Source organism: Cupressus sempervirens, chromosome 2 (assembly GCF_028749045.1).
Source record: "Cupressus sempervirens isolate cs-2001-9-10 chromosome 2, ASM2874904v1, whole genome shotgun sequence".
NCBI lineage: Eukaryota > Viridiplantae > Streptophyta > Pinopsida > Cupressales > Cupressaceae > Cupressus > Cupressus sempervirens.
This window is the reverse complement of record NC_143119.1, coordinates 766,470,510-766,485,875: the sequence shown is the minus strand read 5'-3', so window position 1 is coordinate 766,485,875 and position 15,366 is coordinate 766,470,510. Positions and strand designations below refer to the sequence as shown.

Genomic DNA, 15,366 nt, shown 5'->3' with positions numbered 1-15,366 from the left:
GTAATGTTCAGACAATTACTGGATACATTAGAGCAGGGGCAGCATATGCAGCAGGAGCAGAATAGGCGAGCGGACATGATGTTGCAGCTCATGGCTAGATAGATGGGTGTCAATATTAATCCAGGTGATGCCAACAACAGAAACAATAACAATGAGGGAAACAATAACAATGGGGGAACCAATAACCATGGAGGCCAAGGCAATAACAATGGTCCTGAGAATAACATTAATGGTAGTAATGGACACGGCAACAATGGGAATGAGGCTGATAACTTTAGACACGTTGCACGCCCAGTGCCGACTGCGAGCTCGAGACCTCTTTTACCCACCTTCCCACCCAGAAATCCGGTTCAACCAGTAAACGAACCGCAGATTACCGAGTTACAGGATCAGTTCAGGAGGGACTGGGAGGCTAGTGGACCGGAGTTTCAGGCAAATATTTCCCTCAGAGATTATATGGATTTGAGGATGAGACACATGCCTAGAGCAGGAGGGAGGAATCAAAACTTTGAGCTGAGAAAGAAAGTTGGAAAACTTTCCTTACCTTATTATGATGCTTCAGGGAAGATGACTGCACGAGCTTGGGTGCAGAAGGTAGATACATACATGCAGCTAAATCCTATGCCTGAGGAGGAGGCTATCAAGTATGCGGCTATGCACTTGGATGGCGTTGCACATGAATGGTGGCATTATGGCATGGTGACTTTGGGGCATAATCAGATTACATCCTATGAGGAATTCACCGAAACATTGATTGAGAGATTTGACACTAGGGATCCCGAGTTACATTTCAAGGAACTAGCATAGTTAAAACAGTCAGGTTCTGTGGATGCTTACATTGCCGAGTTTCAGCGCTTGTCTGTACTTGTTACTGATATCTCTCCTAGGAGATTGGTGGTGTTATTTTGTGATGGTCTTGCTGATCCATTACAAGGTTGGGTGAAGGGACATGATCCACTCACCTTATCTGAAGCAACTAAAAAGGCACGAGATTTAGCCCCTTCGGTATACAAAGAAAAAAACCATTCAACAGATTCTTCCTACCGCAAGGACAAAGACAAAAAACTGTTTCAGAAAGAGTATAGCAAACCCAAAGAAGGATCAAAAGGACTAGACAATGAAACCTTGAATGAACTTCGAAAGAAGAAGTTGTGCTTCCATTGTAGAGAACCTTGGGACTTATCTCATAAATGTTCTCTCAATGCTAAGGCAAATCAAATGGAGTATTTTTTAGCAGAAGATTCAGAGTCAGAGGGGGAGGATCGGCACTCCAATTCAAATGAGGGTAACACTATAGAGGAGAGCAGCATTCCTAAGGATGATAGATCGTTGGCACATTTGACAGGGGCCCAAAAGGCAATCACATCTAAGGTCAGGGGTACTATCCAGGGGCAGAAAGTGATATCTCTTATTGACACTGGGGCTACACATAACTTCATAGATGCACAGTTGGTAGCCAGGAGAGGGTTACAGACAGAGGAGCATGATGGGTTTAGAGTCATGGTGGCTAACGATGATATATTATTATGCACTCGGAAGATATCTAATCTTCACATCAGGTTTGGAGATGGCTACGAGTTGAAGGATGAGTTCTATGTTGTGGACATGGGAGATTATGATGTCATCCTCGGCATGACATGGATGGCTTCACTAGTGGAGTTCACACTCAACCTAGCGAAATTGGAGATGAGATTCCAGCATGAGGGCAGAACTGTGGTACTTAGAGGTCTTTCAGATGGAGGTTGCAGAGTAGTGTCCTTGAGGAGAATGCAGAGACTTTTTCGTCATGATGACATAGAGTGGGCGGCAGAGTGCTACATTATGCCAACTTCACCAGAGCCACAAGAAAAGAGTCATCCACCAGATATCCAGAAGATACTTGATAGACACGCTAAAGTATTTAGTGATATTCCTCATTGGGTTCCTCCTGACAGAGGGATGGAACATGTTATTGAGCTCAAGGAGGGAGCCAAACCAGTTATGATTACTCCCTATCGTCATCCTAAGAAACACAAGGATGAGATAGAGAAGGCGATTAAGGATTTGTTGGAGATGGGGCATATCAGGCCCAGTAAGAGCCCCTTTGCTTCAGCAGTAGTATTGGTAAAGAAGAAGGATGGGACGATGCGCATGTGCATCGATTACAGGGCACTGAATAAGAAAACAATTAAAAACAGGTATCCCATTCCTAGGATTGATGAGCTGATTGATGAGTTGCATGGGGCATGCTTCTTCACCAAAATTGATTTGCGATCCGGATACCATCAGATCAGGATGAGAGCAAAGGACATTGAGAAAACAGCCTTCCGATGTCACTATGGCCACTTTGAGTTCATGGTTATGCCATTTGGTCTAACCAATGCACCCGCTACATTTCAAAGTTGTATGAACCAGGTATTCAAGAAGCAGCTGAGGAGATTTGTCTTGATCTTCTTTGATGACATCTTGGTCTTCAGTAAGACCTAAGAGGAGCACTTACATCATCTGGAGGAGGTGTTATCTATTCTGGAGAGAGAGTCATTGTATGCCAAGGAATTTAAATGTGAGTTTGGCATGATTGAGCTCCTTTACCTTGGGCATATCATTAGTGCAGATGGCGTTCGGGTTGATCCCGAAAAGATTAGAGCTATTGTAGAGTGGCCTACTCCCACAAACCTTACACAGCTTAAGGGATTCTTTGGTTTATGTGGTTTTTATAGGAGGTTTGTTAAGGGATTCTCACAGATTGCTACACCCTTGACAAATCTTACCAGGAAAGGAGCCTTCGTGTGGAGAGGGGCAGCACAGAGGTGTTTTGAGCATTTCAAGCAGGTAATGTCTTCATGTCTAGTTCTAGCTCTATCGGATTTCACGAAGCCTTTTGAGCTTCATTGTGATGCATCAGGTGATGGGATTGGAGCAGTATTGATGCAGGAGAAGCATCCCATTGCATTCGAGAGTAGGAAGCTCCAGGGAGTTGAGAAGAGTTATTTTGTCTATGACCGGAAGATGTTGGCCATAATGCATGCATTGGCCAAATTTCGATCATATTTGGTAGGTGGACGTTTTGTGATCAAGACTGATCACAACAGTATTAAATACTTCATGAGCCAGCGTGATCTTAATGACCAGCAACAAAAATGGATGACTAAATTGCAGGCTTATGACTTTGACATAGAGTTTGTCAAAGGTAAGAAAAATGTGGTCGCTGATGCCTTATCTCGGAGACCTCACTTATGTGCTCTAGCAGAGATTTCAGGAGATTGGAGAGATCGGATTATAGCAGAGTATGTCGGAGATGCTTGGGCTTCTGGATTGATTTCAGGTACCATACAGGATGATCACTATGAGGTGATAGATGGATTGATCAAAGTTCAGGATAGGGTTTATTTGATTCCGTCATCACATTTGAGAGAGGCGATACTGAAGGCATTTCTGCACCCACAGTTGGACATCCAGAGGTCTTCAAGACCTACAGGCAAATCCGAGAGCGGTTTTCATGGAAAGGGCTCAAGGATGATGTTCAGAGGTATGTCAGGGAGTGTGTGGTTTGTCAACAGAATAAGGGAGAGCACACATTTCCTGCAGGTTTATTACAGCCCTTGCCCATTCCTGATAGGAAATGGGAAAGTATTTCGATGGACTTCATCACTGGTTTACCACGAGTGCAGGGAAGAGATTGCATCTATGTGGTGGTGGACCGCTTGACGAAGTTTGCTCACTTCTTTGCTATTTCGTCCACTTACACAGCAGCACAGGTGGCAGATATTTTCTTTAGAGAGATATTCAGGTTACATGGGCTGCCCAGATTCATTGTCAGCGACCGGGATAGTAAGTTTATGAGTGTTTTTTGGCAAGAGTTGTTTAGGTTGTGTGGTACAGATCTTACACCTAGCACTAGTTATCATCCACAAACAGATGGGCAAACAGAGATTGTGAATAAATGGGTGGAAGGATATTTGAGGAACTATGTAACTGCACAACAAAAGGCTTGGATCAGATGGTTGCATATGGGAGAGTATTGTTATAACACCACTTATCATATGTCCATCAAGATGACTCCTTTCATGACACTCTATGGTTATGAAGCACCTAGCTTCATGGATTTAGTTTTGAGGGACAGTAGAGTGCCCAAAGCCAAAAACTTATTGCAGGATAGTCAGGACATTCTGAAAGTGCTCAAAGAGAATATACAACAGGCCCAAAATCAACAGAAATTGTATGCTGATCAGCACCGAATAGAGCGTAGCTTCGAGGTAGGGGATATGGTTTACTTGAGGCTACAACCATATAGACAATCATCGCTCAAGAAGAGTGGAGCTGAAAAGTTGAAACCTAGATTTTATAGTCCCTACAGGGTGATTCGCAAAGTGGGCAAAGTCGCCTATGAGCTTGAGCTTCCAGAGGGCAATCGAGTGCACAATGTGTTTCATGTGTCTAGGCTTAAGAAAGCCATTGGTCAGAATGTAGTGCCTTCTGCAAATTTACCCCCTTTGGATGAGGAGGGGAAGCTTGTGTTAGTACCCGAGGCTACTCTGGACACCAGAGAGAGGAAGCTTAGAAACAGGATAGTGAAGGAGTATTTGGTCAGATGGAGAGACCTGCCGGAGGAAGATTCTACATGGGAGAGTGAGCAGGTTATTCAGCAGGCTGGACTAAGATTGCTTGAGGACAAGCAATTTCAAGGGGGGCGGATTGTAATGTCCCCATTTTAGCAGTTGACCAAGTGTGTGTGCGTTAGCCTTGTTCTACATGGTCCCCAAGGGCTAACAAAGGGTTTAATGGGATCCTGGAGTGTTTTGGCCCTAGTCATTTCCAATTTGGGCCAAAACGAAGTTGATTTACTCAGTTTCAGGCATACTTACTATTTTTAGTAAGTCAGCAGGACACAGTGCAGGTCAATTTTGGTGATTGGATTTGATACTCCTCGATGAGAGCTTTCCAATGAGCTATCACTCGCATTATTCGGAGTCCGATTGCTAATACATTTTAATGCCTGAAGTTTTATTAAAGTAACATCTAATTTAATTGTAAAATATTAAGTGTTACTTTAATATTTATTTTATGGGGATGTGTACCCAAGGGAGACATAAGGGGTATTTTAATATATGTTTTATATACTACACATCTTTTATCCCACATTGCCCATATGAGTTGAGCGAACCCTTGGAAATAGAATAAAAGGAAGCATTTGTGGCTTCATTAGCCAGGTTGAATATGAGAAGAAATTGGTGTGTGAGTTGCAGCTCCGTTCTTGGCATTTGAGGACGTCTATCCTCTCTTGTAACATTCTAGACGTCATTCCCTTGGGGTTTGGCCTTTGGAATTCTTTGTTATGGGCTTCATTATCAGGCAATTTAGTTGCATTTCCAGCTATAGGCAGATTTGGTATTTTGCTTATATCTTCTTCACTACTTTTCCGACGCTTATGCCGCTTTGAGGGAATGATATTACGAAGGTAGTGAACTGATTGAAGGACAAAGCACTGTAGCAGCAAGTTCGAAAGCATGGGCTGGAGTATTATGTCAATACGGCTAAAGTAATTAGTGAGTTGATAAATCTGCCATGTATTTGGTTTTATGAATTCTGAAAATAACATTTTATTAGCAGCAGTTCATTTCCACTTTGCATATTATTGTAGTTTCTTTCTTGTTTATGTTGTATGATACCAATTCCATACACAAAACACAACAAACAAATAAACATTTGATTTTCGGAGTTGTAAGGGGTTTAAAACATTAAACGAAGAAATAAGAGGTTGAATGCAAACTGTTTGACAAAATTTCTTTCAGCAAATTGGTTTAGTTTTTTGGGACATCCAGAGGTGCCCATTACATTCATCCATTCTATTGGTCCATAATATTTTTGGTGAGAGAGAAAATTAATTTTCTTCAACAAAATATACAAATATTTTCTAACAACTACATCTTACATTAATGAATGTATTAATTACAACTTTATCTTTTCCAAGTTGATAAGATTTTATTTTTTGAATCATTTTATCTTCCACCTCACACAAAATGTCCAATCAATATTAATTATCACACTCTAGTAAATATTTTTTATTTTTTATTTTAAATATATTTATTATTAGTTTTACATTGATGTTTATTTTTGACTATTTGATATAACTTGTTCCTAAAACTTCATGTAATGCATAAGTTCAAATTATATATATATATATATATATATATATATATATATATATATATATATATATATATATATATATATATATATATATATATATATATATATATATATATATCTTTTTAATATAATTTCAATATGTTATATCTTTGTATTCGAATTTCTAATTTTTTTTAAACTTTGTTTTTTTAATAAAAGTAGTTAAACTATTACTACTATTATTTTACTTTTATAAATATAAATTAAACAATATTATTTTTTAATTATATTTTATAATAGTATTTGTAATATGTATAATTGATAAGTGTTACAATTTATAAATTATATCATTTGTTATTATTAATATTTTTTATTTAAACAATTTATCATTTAGTTTATATACATTTAAAACTTAAATATATATTTTAATATTAAATTAATAATTATATTTTATATCAAAAAAACATACTAAAGAAATAACCACAAAAAATAAATAATTTTATTCTAAAAGATATATAAATTATTATTAAGTTTTTATAAACTATGTATTAAAATTAAATAGTTATATTTTATTTCTTATTTATTACATCATATTTATTCGTCAACATCAAATTTATATGTATTACATTTATTTATTATTTACAAATGTACATATTAAATTATATAGAAATTCTTTCATAATTAAAAATTATTTAATTTTATGAAAATTTTGGAAATACAAAACATTAAATAGTAAACCTTCTCTAAATGTGTAAAATTAAACAATTAGTTTTACTTATAAAATATTTTTATATTTCAATACATTTCATTTTTTCTTATAGAAATGTGAGTTTTGATATAAAAATTAAATTCTTAGTTTCATTAATTAAAATATAATATATTTTAATTTTTTATTATAACCATGAATTTATTTTGACTATTTGTTTTATTAAGAAAAATAATTATATTTAATTCTTTCTCTCTCTCACAGACACACAACTTATGTTGGTATCACTCTATCTTACTATTTTTATCTCTCTTCCTCTTCCTCCTCTATATTATCTATCATTTTTTTCCTCTGCATATATGTTTATGTTGTTATTGTTGTATACTGCTATTTATCTCTATCTATATCTCTATCATAGTTTTTGTCCAGTGCTAATGATTAAAAATAGTGTGAGTTTCATTTGATAATCAAGATGAGAATAATAAATAATTGGGGGAGTTTTTTCAACTACTTATGGTTCTCTAGTAGCATGCATGGTATGCTTAAACACATAATGTGATGCTCCAAATGCTTCATCACTTCTTCAAGTTCTATAATTCAAATATTGGTATAGATATCTTTCCTCATTGCACATAATTTTAGTTGTCAATGTAGAAGGTGCAAATTTGTCTAAAGCATATGTATTAATCGTAGTATGATATTAAGTACTTAGTGCCATAATGGGGACTTTGGCCTCTTATTCTTGGGCTTAAATACCCAAAGATATAATAATATAGCACGAGAACTTAACAACAAAATATGAGCCATCCTACCAGATCACAAGCGCATTTCTAGGACAAGAATTTAACAACAAGATATGAGCAATCCTATCAGATCACAAGTGCATTTCTAGGCAAAAATTAATGCATTCACAATGTTAATTTAGATTCTCACTCATCTCCACCTCTACAACCATTATGCATTAGGCAGGAACTATGACGCATTACATCTCTTGTTCTAATAAGGTGAACAACAGGAACATCATAAACCATAATTTCGGCATGCATTTTCTTTGGTCTCAACTCTCATGTAACAATCTCTAAAATAATTTTTACAGTTCAGCTCAAACCTGAGACAATCATAAGAGATTGCACCAAAAGAACACTGAATAGTATACTGTATCAATGCAAATTGACACTTTGAAACATGGCAATAATGCAATCAATACACATTCAGAGGAAATGCCAATAAGATTTGCCCCACTAGAACCTAAAAACCATCCAAATGCTTTAAATATAGGAAACAGTGATTTCATGGTCATAAGGATCCTAGCCCTGCAGAACTGTCCCAATGCAGGAGCATCCGTAGTTAAATCACAACCCTGTGTCAACCTAAAATATTTCCAGTTTCATCCTTGTTTGTCTTTCTTTTAATGTTGGGTCTTCTAGGTTAGGGATTTTCCCTTTCTCTGTTCATTCTTATCTATTTGGCAATTATGTTTCTGTTCACTGTTTTGATTTTTTGAGTTTGTCAGCCAGGTCCTTATTCTATCTGCAATGTTGGACGAAAGTTGGGTTTAAATCTGAATTCCTTGTTTTCCCTTTTTTATTCAACTTTATTTTAATCTGGACTCCAAAGTCTTAAGGATCAAGTTTATTTCGTTCTCGTGTCCAACAACCCCTTGAAAATGTTGGTGAAATGGATTCTTTCCAGTTTGGATCATTGCCCGATCAGCTTGTCTTGAATAAAATTATAATTTTTTTAATAGTCCTGAGAAGAGAAGACTGGAATTTGAAGTATAATGAAATAGTAAATCTCCAGATTGTAACTCTGTAAACCCTGTATTCTCGAGGTAATTGGTAATCAAAGTTTGAGTTATTTCCTTCTTTTACTGGTGTGTCCCTTGAGCTTCTGAGAGATTAAATAATATTACTTGGTCTAGTAGTACTTCCCTGGATCCCCATACCTTGGCACTGCATCACATCTCCTCTGCAACAATCATATCCCCATGATATCAAAATGATATCTAATGATTTCAAATTTTCAACAAACCCTGCCCACAGCTACAGCCTTTCTCAACAAATGGGAATGGAAGGACATCATGCTAACTCAACCTTGGAAATTTTCACTTAATTTATACACTTTAGAACACAAGCCCATGGAAATGAACTATGCCTGAGTATATATTATGTCCAGCAGTTAAGTAACAAAGTCACAAGTTGTGCAAGAATGTTCACAACAATAGTAAAGTTTCATAAACAAGCATGTCAAAGAAAATAGCTAATCTGAAAACAATCAATAAGAAAAGCTATAAATAGAAATAAATGCTAAACAAAGTTGCACGGTACGGATATGGATACGGATAGAAATATGGGTACGGTCTTCAGTACGGATACGGCCATTTTTTAAGATCCTTAATATGGACACGGTTGGATATGACATCAATAAATATCACATACACATATTTAACACAATTTTCTAAGTTATTAGATGAGTTTTTCATTAGCTTAGAAACAATATGGACATAGAAATGCTACATAAATATTTATAAGTTATTTTTACACTTTACAATATGCACAAATAGTAGAGTTGCATTATAAGATAACCCAACAAAACGGGTTGCTGAATAGAACAACATTTTAGTTGTCTTTCTCATTTGGTGTGGATTTTGTTTATACCATTTTTTAAAATAATTGTATTTTTTTTTTTTTACATTAAGTTTGGGAGGATTTTCGCCTAATCTTAAAAAACATCAAATTATGTAGTATTTGGCACGGTTGGAAATCAACTTTTTTTAGGCTGACATGGGTGCAATATTCAACGCGTATCCAGAGAGTATTGGATACATTTCCAAATTGGATACGGGGATACGTGTTCCCAAGGAGGGACAAAGGAGTTTCCAGCAACTCTGATGCTAAAACGTTTTCAGGACATTTCAGAAAAGAAACGAAGAAGGATAGGTTCACAAATTTATATTTTGGGGCCTCAAGCTTCATTTACATCTTTCCTTGTAGCATGATAGTAGGTCCACAGAATCTTGATATGCAGGTTGAACAGAGAGCACAACAGTAGTTACAGAGGACAACTGTCAAAATTATATCTTATGAGCATCTTCTTTTTGGCAGACAAGCTTTTCCAATAGTTGCAATGCAAATCAATTGGTGAATATGCAATCTGCAATGGTCCTCCAACCAAACAATGGGTTTTTTCCACAAGATTGGAAGTTATCCCAACAGGCCAAAACTTCAGAAAAAAGGTCTTATCCTTAACCACAATGGATGGAAGATAATTCCACTCATTGCATACCCCATCCAACTGTATGAATCAAACTACATGTTGCACATAAGTTGCAAGAATAGATCATTTGTTTAGCGAGTTTTACAGTGAAAGTGCAAGCTATTTCGATTTACTTTGATCTGAGTCAAGTTTAACTCACAAGCCCTCACAGGGAAAAAGCAAGTCATTAGACTATATTTAGCGTTTAGATGACGTAAATAGGCATAAGGTGAACTTCAGAGATATAAAATGACTTTAACTCTGATACCAGATTTCAATCCCATGTCAATGCAGTAGACAAGCATACACAGAGAAGTCTCATGGTTGTAATGACTTATGAGAAATGTGGATTGTTTAAGCAAGCACGGAGAGAGGGTGCACACATGAAAGGAAATTGCAAGAAAGGGAATCAAGAATTTTGAAATTGTAAATCAATGCTGTTACAAAAATACATAATAATAGATATACACTCTCAAAATTATCCACTTTCTAATTTCATATACAGGACACAAAGAAAATAAGAATGCAGGCATAAATAGGCATAAGGTGAACTCCAGAGATATAACATGACTTTAACTCTGATACCAGATTCAATCCCATGTCAATGCAGTAGACAAGCATACACAGAGAAGTCTTGTGGTTGTAATGACTTATGAGAAATGTGGATTTGTTTAAGCAAGCACAGAGAGAGGGTGCACACATGAAAGGAAATTGCAAGAAGGGGAATCAAGAATTTTGAAATTGTAAATCAATGCTGTTACAAAAATACATAATAAAAGACATACAATCTCAAAATTATCCACTTTCTAAGTTCGTATACAGGACACAAAGAAAATAAGAATGCAGGCAATGCCCAATAATGCAGGTAACTATTTGGTTGCAAGAAGGTTAAAAACAGAAAATTTAGGTGAGTTAAAACCGTTTTCCAGCATTAGTACTAGGATGTACTGACATATGTCAGTCTGGATGTTGGCCAAGTCATATCGCAACTGGGGATCCTGTAAAGTGGTGTATACTAACAAGAATTATGACCATGCATTTAGAAAGAAAAAGGTGCATAACAGAATGGATCCAGAGGGGAGACAATGTATGAGCAAGCAAGGCATAGCACAAGGTCTGATCACATGAACAGACTCAAAGATTAACTAAAGCAGCTTGTAGAAGAGCTAGGAATAGCAGAGTGGCCAGAGCAGAGATGGTAAGTGCCCATTGCAAATAAAAAAAATTTAAAAGTGCACATTGTTGATTAACATGTGGCAAAATGAGGAGCAAGAGTTAAAAAAACTAGGAAAAGATGAACACTGTTGAAGATCCTGATCAAGAAACCTAGAAAACTGAACCACATTGATAAAAAATAGAAAAATATTTATAACATCAAGCACCATTTAAAAGCATGAAAGAGGCTTCTCGTTTATGTTGATTCATATTTCAGAAAAGTTGAAATAATGACAATGTGGACGCCAAGCTCTTCAAATGGATTCAAACCTCAAATTTCTTCCTTACATTGTATGGAACTGTATTCTAGGATTTTAGAAACTAAAATAAATGCCATATGGAAAAGCACAAACATAAAAAGAGTACATAATTCTAGCTTACTAAATTGAATCAGTTTTTCAATTCTCTCTGTAAATTTCATCAAGGTTTATGCAAAAGTGAGTGCGGTAGTGTACAATGATCACAGTGTTAATATTTACTAGAGCTGTGGTTTTGCATGACTTGCAGTATTCAGATAAGCACCATATTAAATATCAGATTTGTAAATGAAAATGCTTCACCAAAGTTAAACCATATTTATAACAAGGTATCATCTTACCAGGGGCAGTGCCGACTGCTGGACTTGTGTAATGATTATCAGCTGGGACAAAACTTTCCTCTTCTGTACCAGAACAGCACAACAACTGACACATTGTGTATTGGGCTGATTATTCACATGCTCAGCTTACGGAAAAGTTCTCGCAATACATTACCAAAAGAAGTCCAGAAAATATCTGTTGCAAAAAATATGCTCATAACTAAGAACGAGACTTGATCTTTGTCACCTTGGAAAATAAGTAACTCTGAGAACTAAACTGCAAGCAATTTTTAAAATAAGAGTGGAATAATCAAGAAACACGTATACTATAACCTCCTTATGACTATTGATAGCCAGCAAATTGACATGATCAGTTTGCTATAAGCATGATAACCCCTCAATCATCCATGAAATATATTGGATGACTATAACGCCTTCATATACCTCCTGTTCTATGAAATCTAAAATGCAGGCGTCTTCACCACTATTCAAAAGCTAAAGCCAACTAGTTTAAACTTGATTGTGGTTTGACTGTATTCAACCAAATTAACGAGGACAGATTCATAAACGGTGGATAATAGAACTTTTACACCTAAGAAGAAATAGTAAATAGCCATTTAGGGAAAGCTAAATGTCTGGACTCTGAACTTCATAAATCGGGTGAATTTTACGAATCGGGAAAGATTCGAGAGCCAAAGACGGCTAAAATTCTCTTTCTAATCTTATTAAGAAACCTTTCTTAGGCAGTCATCGTAATGGAATTTCAAAACGAAGATCACGTTAACCAGCTGATCATCCGGAATATGGCATTTGCATTACACAGAAAACCTATCGAGAAATCAATTGACCTGAAGCCTGCTACATAATACCAATACAAGTATCCTGATTAAAACAACAAAATGGGATGATTCCAAATAACATTCTGTTGTTTATAGGAGATCAGCAACATGATCTATACCATAGCCTCTGAGAGCCAAATCCACATCACACCCAAACTACAGATGAAATTTTAGAGATCAACACAATTGATAGAAATAAGAGAACCGTATTTGGAGAAATAGCAACGGATCCTCATCTTCCCTACTCGGAGCGGCATCTTCTTTTTTATCACTATAGCTAAACTACTATGATGGATGTACTCAGCTCACCGTCAGTTCGACAAAAACGCAGCATGCTTACGATTATATCAAATCCAACTCATTTTTTCACACCGAATTACAAAATTAGAACTTTTGGGATTTCATTTCTAATTGAAAATAATCTACATTAGATCAATTCATCGTCAAAATCCTATCTTGCTGATTTAGTTGCAAATTCTGAGGCACCAAACGTCTAGTTTCATTCCTAAGACTGTAATATCCACAACTCGTTATACAGAATAACAAAGAAGAGCAGGAGTTTCAGAAAAACCTCAATGCACGGTCGGGCGACTCACCGATGGACTCGATCCTTACTCAAACCCAATTGGATGCAGATCGGCAATTGTAAAGGCGTAATCGTACAAGAAGAATTAAAAAGTAACGTTTAAAGCTTATTTCCCGTTCCGGACATTTTGAGGACTATTATTTTAGACAATTGATAAATCCCATTTGGAATCCGTATGATGCCAGAATTTTATTAATTTATTTGCCTCATTCTTTCAATTATATGAGATTTATTAGATTTCCACAATGCATGCTAATAGATTTCAAATCAAATTTATGAATTTGATTGTGGACAGCTTTTAAATAACAATATGAGAATATGGAACTTTGGTCTTAAATATCATTGTTAGTAGGTTTTCAGAGTTTCATTATTAAGAGTATTTTTATTATACTTGTTGTAATGTTGTAAGCAATATACTATTACATTCAGTTGCTCTTATCTAACTGACATGTTTCTAAAGTTTTGTAATTTATTGATGAATTTTATATATTCTAAAAATTAATTTTCACCATTGTGATTGGTTGTTTTCATTTTGTCTTATAAGACCCTCTTTTTTTTGGAGAAAGCTCCATTACTCATTTTCATCGGCATGATTTTAGGAATAAAGTAATAAACTATATTATGTTGACAAAAATATTAAGTATTTAACTTTTTTTTAAAATTCATTTAGCTTTTACAAATGCAATCATAAACTTTCAAATTTAAGTTTCATATAAGACACATTTGATTTTTTTATTTAACATTTATCAGAAACTAAATTTGAAACCTACTTGAATATTTTTATATATTATTTTTATATTAAATTATATATTTACCTAAAATATTTTTGCTATCCAAATATTATTTAGAAATCTTATAGAAGTAATTTTTTAAATAAATCTTTAGATATTGATATCTATATGAGAGAAGAAAATCTATTTTTTAAGTAAAAGTGAAATTAATCATATATTTCATCTAAAAGTAAGATTTTGGCTCTAGTTCTTTCTTAAGTTGTTTGATTGGAAAATATATGTAAAGTTAATTTACATATAAATTTACAATTCTATATTGAAATAGGTTTTTTAGACTTTTCAAGTTCTAAAATAAAATAGAATAATATAGATTGTTTCCCTAAATAAAAAATTTAGAGAAGAGTGGAACTCAAATGAAATTGTGGAAAATTTAGAGTGCCTATTTTGTATTTAAAAATTAATAGAATCTTCTACCAATGCAAATTTATTAGCAATTTCATAGTCCTCTTTTTTTATCAAATGAGATTAGCTTTCTGCTAGCATTGATTAGAACGTAGATATAATTCAATGATGCTAGGAGTTTGCTGGGAAATGAACTACCACTTCATTAATTCCATTGACTTCCACAATAATTTTGAACTTATTACTAGACAATTGTTTGATTTTAACTTCCACAAATAAAAGTGAGGATATTGATAAGATTATTTATAAAATTGTTATTTATTTAACTACTTTTTAATATTGAAATTAGATTAGTTGATTTGAAATACTTATTTCAATAATAATTTCATCATACATCTATCTTTCTATAATACATTTACTCTATTGATTAATTATTATAATATTTAATTACTATTTCTATTATATTACAATACATTCTCCAACAAGTACATGCCACTATGTGGCACTTGTTATTTCTTGGATTTTGATTGTGTATTCATTTTTGAATCAATGTTTGTGTCACATTCAATGAACCATCATCATGTTTTGATCTTGTTTGAGCTCTCTCTTGCTTGTTCTTGGTGACAGTCACTAGAATATGATCTGAAAAGTTGACTCAAAAAATAGACACACAATCAAAATTCAAAAACAATATGAATATTATTTTTAGATATTTATAACATAGAAATGTATTTAATAATTAATTAAGGTTATGAGTTTTTTGAAAGTTTAAATTATTTATCATTCCTCCAAATGTTATTATTATTTTATGTTGTATTATAAATTGTTTAGATATTTCTATCACTTGTCAATGTGGAGGTGTAAAGGTTTTATTTGAATGTCTTTTATCATATTATTATAAATAAAAATTAAAGATTTATGTAAGTATTAATTATTTGTTTATAAGA

The 15,366-nt window shown here is 34.6% G+C and overlaps 1 protein-coding gene across 2 annotated transcripts in view; it reads right to left on the bottom strand.

Annotated features, from left to right (window-relative positions):
* The window catches only part of LOC149575706 (protein CYTOSOLIC ABA RECEPTOR KINASE 7-like), an 89,539-nt gene extending 76,177 nt beyond the window's left edge, over positions 1–13,362 (bottom strand). The window contains exons 1-2 of one of the 2 annotated variants that reach the window (XM_089815472.1): positions 13,272–13,362; positions 11,883–12,057 (exon numbers count right to left, since the gene is read on the bottom strand). In XM_089815472.1, coding sequence (XP_089671598.1) covers positions 11,883–11,976 — 94 coding nt within the window. In that variant the 5' untranslated portion in view covers positions 11,977–12,057; positions 13,272–13,362. The remainder of the gene's footprint in view (positions 1–11,882; positions 12,058–13,271) is intronic. The other variant, XM_089815473.1, reaches the window with a different exon arrangement.
* Positions 13,363–15,366: the final 2,004 nt, after the last annotated feature.